Genomic DNA, 6,000 nt, shown 5'->3' with positions numbered 1-6,000 from the left:
GGAACTGAAGAAGGGGGAAGAGAAGAGATGGGGAAGGAGGAGGCGGGAGCAGGAGGATGGTGAGCGGGGGAGTATGAGGGGAGATGAGTGGAGATCAGGAGGGGGGGGGGGGTGGGGAGCAGGTGGAGTGAGCAGGGAAAAAGAAGAGAGTGAGAGGGAAACAGGAGGAGAGCTGAGTGGGAAACAGTAGGAGGGGTGAGTGGAAAGCAGGAGGAGGGGTGAGCATGAATCAGGAGGAGGGGTGAGCATGGGTCAGGAAGAGGGGTGAGCGGAGAGCAAGAGGAGGGAGAGGGCAACAGGAAGAGACTGAGAGGGGAACAGGATGAGGGGTGAGAGAATATCAGTAGGAGGAGTGAGCAGGGAGCACGAAGAGGAGTGAGCGAGAGCAGGAGTGAGCAGGGAGCACGAAGAGGAATGAGCGAGAGCAGGAGTGAGCAGGGAGCACAAAGAGGGATGAGCGAGAGCAGGAGTGAGCAGGGAGCACAAAGAGGGATAAGCGAGAGCAGGAGTGAGCAGGGAGCACGAAGAGGAATGAGCGAGAGCAGGAGTGAGCAGGGAGCACAAAGAGGGATGAGCGAGAGCAGGAGTGAGCAGGGAGCACAAAGAGGGATGAGCGAGAGCAGGAGTGAGCAGGGAGCACGAAGAGGGGTGAGCAGGAGTGAGAGGGGACAGGAGGAGGGGTGAGCAGGGATCAGTAGGAGGAGTGATCAGAGAGCAGGAGGAGGTGTGAGTGGGGAGCAAGGGATTTTGGTGAAGATTTTGATGAAGATTTTGGTGAGGCAGGAGGAGGTCAAGATTTATTTACATTCATGATTTATATTAATGGATGAACTTCAAGAACCGTTAGCGTTTTCCATGCAGTTTTGCGTTGTTTTTAGCGACAGAAAACACACGTGCAAAGTGCACCTGTGAAGGTAAGGCCCAATTAGATGCCCAGCAGTACTCGGGGGACAGTACAAGTGTGGGTGGACGTTTCAATGCAAAATAGTAGTTCATATGAGATTCCTCATTCCAGACGGCGGTTATGCCACGAGAGGCGTCATCCTGCAAGTTTGCCCAGCAATGACGGAGCATTGCAATGACAGACTCTGGGTGTCCCCCGTAAAGTGCACCAACGAAGTAGAACGTTCCCTGTGTTTGTGAAAGGTAGGCAAGTGAAGCCTTCCGTCGCTCGTATGGGAAGTGGGAACGGGATGTTTGAAAGTAACCTGGGTGCATCAATGACACAAGATCTGAGAGGATCTCTGGGCCGACTTCAGCCTGGATTTTGAGGTATGAGGGAACAGAGAAAGAAAATTAAGGGTGAAACAACAGCGGAAGACACAATAATCGATGCTGGTCAAATGGAATTAAAAATAATGGAATAATGGACATATGACTGACCTTCATCATCTAGGGATAGAGTGTAAATTAAGAAAACATGTCCACATCTCCAATCTATCCATGAAACGCAACATCATGAAAATCAGAGCAAAATTAATCAAGTTATGATCAAAAAGGTGCTTTTTGTTAATTATGTTACAATTCGAAAAAAGTAGGTCAAGGACACTCATCAAACATCAGGTGCATAACTTTAATGCAGTTACACTACGATGAAAGAACCTCTTGGATTGCCAAGCGGCCTGACATTCTAGTCTAGTAGGAAGACTAGGTCCCCCTGCACCCCCCGGAGATATACTTCTAATCAGTGTTTCTAGATTGGAAAAAATGTGTAGAAAATGACTAGCTATGGCCCCAAGCTGAAAAAATGTCCCACATACCATTTTTATGCAAATTACTGCTGCAAATTTTATGCAAAATTATGCAAATTTTATGCAAATTTTTGATGAGGAGTAGAGTTGAGGGGTCTTTGAGGGCTTCATCGAGGTGCTCTCGGTTGCAAGACTGGGTCATTCTGAGAAGCACAGCAGGGTCAGAGATCATGATGTTCTCCTCCTCAGTGAATCTCTCCATCAACAGCCTCTCCATTGCCTCACACACTGTTTTGAGGCAAAAGAGGGACTTTGCGTAGGCCTTTCCACTGAGAACACCTTTGAGAGATCCACTTGTTACTAGTTGTGCCTCAAAGAGAATCTCTGCATATCCAGAACCACGCATCTTGTGTCCAGTGAGCATCCCGATGTAGTTCATGGATGTGTGGAAGGGTCCAATCGTTACTACATGACTAGCAAATTCATTTGGCCAGCGCCAGATGATGGGAAGGGCTTTCATGCAGACACCCAGATCAAATGTATTCAGGACCCATCTCTGACCCACCTCAGCAGTTGCTGCCTCGGAACGCTTCAGTAGCTCACGAACAACTGCGTTGTCTGTGATCGGTTGGTGGATAGGCGTGCAGTAGTCGACTGTTGATTTGCTGGGTGGGGGAGAACCAGTTGCAGAGGTGAAACCCCCTAGCCCAGGCACAGGCTGCAGGCCATTGCCATGCCATGCAGGCACCAGGCACAGACCGATCACAGACAACGCAGTTGTTCGTGAGCTACTGAAGCGTTCCGAGGCAGCAACTGCTGAGGTGGGTCAGAGATGGGTCCTGAATACATTTGATCTGGGTGTCTGCATGAAAGCCCTTCCCATCATCTGGCGCTGGCCAAATGAATTTGCTAGTCATGTAGTAACGATTGGATCCTTCCACACATCCATGAACTACATCGGGATGCTCACTGGACACAAGATGCGTGGTTCTGGATATGCAGAGATTCTCTTTGAGGCACAACTAGTAACAAGTGGATCTCTCAAAGGTGTTCTCAGTGGAAAGGCCTACGCAAAGTCCCTCTTTTGCCTCAAAACAGTGTGTGAGGCAATGGAGAGGCTGTTGATGGAGAGATTCACTGAGGAGGAGAACATCATGATCTCTGACCCTGCTGTGCTTCTCAGAATGACCCAGTCTTGCAACCGAGAGCACCTCGATGAAGCCCTCAAAGACCCCTCAACTCTACTCCTCATCAAAAATTTGCATAAAATTTGCATAATTTTGCATAAAATTTGCAGCAGTAATTTGCATAAAAATGGTATGTGGGACATTTTTTCAGCTTGGGGCCATAGCTAGGCATTTTCTACACATTTTTTCCAATCTAGAAACACTGATTAGAAGTATATCTCCGGGGGGTGCAGGGGGACCTAGTCTTCCTACTAGACTATTCCGCATTGGCAAAATTGAGCGATGACAAAAAAGTCGTTATTTTTTTTCAGACCGAGGGGTATGATAAACTCAGAGAAGAATGATGCAAATTGAGCGTAAATGCACCTTGCTCCAAGATATCTATAGAGGGTACCTTTGTTCCTGTCGGACAAACCTTAGAAGAGTTATGGTGAAAAATGTTAAAATGTCTATAATTAGGTAATGACCTTAAAATTAGGTCAAGGTCAAAAAATTGTCAACCACGCTTACTTTTTATTCCCATTATTTATGCAATTTTCATTCTGAAAGTCCCAACCGGCTCCGAGATACAGCTCAAACATTGGCAGAAAAAAAATAAAAAATTAGACATAATTGGCCGTCGACCGATTATGCCTCCATCCTCATTAAGTCTTTGCTAACTCCAACTTTGACCGAAAACCTCAAGACTGTTTGGCCTCAATATCTAATCTGTACATATGTATCACGGTACATGTTCTTAGTTTAGTTCAAATCCCATAGCCAATGGTATCACATAAACAGGAATTTTTATGTGACCTCTGACCCTTCACCTTTTAGTAACAAATAATCTATCATGGATGGATGCGCTGATGGAGGTTTTTACTATTTGTACCAAGTTTGATTAAAATCCCTTCAGCTTGTCTCAAGTATACTACCTTTGACCTTTGACCTTGATGCTGAAATCTAATCAGTTCATCTTTGCATTAAAATAAATACTTATACAAAATTTGGTCAAAATCCCATCACTGGTTCACAATTTAGCGTCGTTACATGATTTTTATCCCAGCAGGACGTATTACCGTTGACATCTTGACCCCCATGATCCTTGTAGTTTATCTTTCCATCATATCTTTACATCATCATCTTTAAATCATCATGGACGGACAAACCAAAAACATAATGCCTCCAGCGACTTCGTCGCAAGGCACAATATATATATATATATATATATATATATATATATATATATATATATATATATATATATATATATATATATATATATATTATAGATATATATATACTGTATATATATTATAGATATATATATATATATATATTATAGATATATATATATATATATTATAGATATATATATATATATATATATATATATATATATATATATATATATATATATATATATATATATATATATAAACCGAGAATGGTGGATTGGTCTTGGGGACGAAGAAACTCTGAGGTACAGTCGTGGCCAAAAATATTGGCACCCTTGCACTTTTTTCAAATGATGCACCATTTATTCCAGAAAATTGTTGAAATAAAAAAATATTTTGGTATCCACACATGTACAGTATTTCTTTGGTTTGCAGTGGAACAATGATTACTAAATCGCAGCGTATTCCACACAGACATCCTAAAATGGCCCGGACAATATTATTGGCACCTTTTAAAAGTTGTTCGAAATACTTAGATTTCAAGCAGGTGATTCGCCTTTACATTGGAATTGAGCTCACCTGTGGTGCCTGCAATATAAAAATCACTCGTTCAACCACTTTGAATAGAGAAAAGGAGTCACTGTGCAGTTTTGTGTCACCGTGTGCACCTCAATGAGCATGGAGAAAAGAAAGAAAACCAGAGAATTGTCTGAGGAGGTCAGACACGAGATTGCAGCCAAGCAAGGACAATCTCAAGGCTACAAGTCCATCTCCAGAGACCTTGGTGTTACTTTGTCCACCGTACGCAATGTTATCAGGAAGTTTAAGGCCCATGGGACTGTAGCCAACCTCCTTGGACATGGCCACAAGAGATAACTTGATCGAAGATTCCAGCAAATTGTTCGAATGATTGTTCGAATGGTGGAGAAAGGACCTCAATCAATTGCCAAACAGATTCAAGCCGACCTTCAGACACAAGGTACAACAGTTTCAACTCGTACCATCCGGCGCCAACTCGATGAAAGGGGGTTCTATGGTAGGAGACCCAGGAAGACCCCACTGCTGAGAGAGAGAGAGAGACATAAAAAGCCTGACTGGAGTTTTCCAAAACACACCTGAACAAGCCAAAATCCTTCTAGGAGATTGTCCTGTGGACAGATGAGACCAAATTCGAGCTTTTTGGTAAAGCACATCATCTCTATGTTTACAGAAAACAAAATGAAGTCTTCAAAGAGAAGAACACCTTCTCTACAGTCAAACATGGAGGAGGTTCAGTGATGTTTTGGGGTTGCTGTGCTGCCTCTGGCACTTTGTGCCTTGAATGTGTGCATTGCATCATGAAATCAGAAGATTACCAAGGCATTTTGGAGCACAATGTTCAACCCAGTGTCAGAAAGCTGGGTCTCCGTCGAAGGTCATGGGTCTTACAGCTGGACAATGACCCCAAACACACTTCAAAAAGCACCCAGGAATGGTTCAAGACAAAATGCTGGACTGTTCTGAAGTGGCCAGCAATGAGTCCAGATCTAAATCCCATTGAACACCTGTGGGGAGATCTGAAAACAGCAGTTGGGAGAAGGCACCCTTCAAATCTGGGATAATCAAACGGGATATTAAATATATTGTAACGATTTTGAGAAGTGTGTAACGGTTTTTTGAGAAGTGTAACAATTTTGGAGGAAGTGTAACGAATGTGAAAACGTTACAATGTGAACGTTACAAACGTACGGTACCACCCTGTTAATGTAAATAATGGTCGCAGTCAGCGTCCTAGTTAATTGCATGGAATATACACGCAGGTCACGATATATCTTTTAAATAGTGTATTTCCTTATTCCATGTAGGCTAAGTATGTGTTTTCCCACTAGATTGACTTTGCATTGTATCAAACAAAATAAGCGTAGGCCCTTCCAATTTCCCCAAAACCTCCCTTCCATTTGCCTTCCGCATTTTGGTCGGTTTTTC

General features: G+C 43.4%; 1 protein-coding gene across 2 annotated transcripts in view; it reads right to left on the bottom strand.

Moving 5' to 3' along the window:
- Positions 1-730: 730 nt before the first annotated feature.
- LOC144888627 (globoside alpha-1,3-N-acetylgalactosaminyltransferase 1-like) overlaps positions 731-6,000 on the bottom strand; it is a 100,164-nt gene continuing 94,894 nt past the window's right edge. For both annotated transcript variants that reach the window (XM_078767236.1, XM_078767235.1), the window contains one exon: positions 731-1,260. In XM_078767236.1, the coding sequence (XP_078623362.1) occupies positions 844-1,260 (417 nt within the window). In that variant the 3' untranslated portion in view covers positions 731-843. The remainder of the gene's footprint in view (positions 1,261-6,000) is intronic.

The sequence above is a fragment of the Myxine glutinosa genome, chromosome 13 (genome assembly GCF_964187855.1).
Source record: "Myxine glutinosa chromosome 13, kmMyxGlut1.1, whole genome shotgun sequence".
Taxonomy (NCBI): Eukaryota; Metazoa; Chordata; class Myxini; order Myxiniformes; family Myxinidae; genus Myxine; species Myxine glutinosa.
The sequence above is the reverse complement of the archived record's forward strand: the minus strand, read 5'-3'. Positions and strand labels throughout refer to the sequence as shown.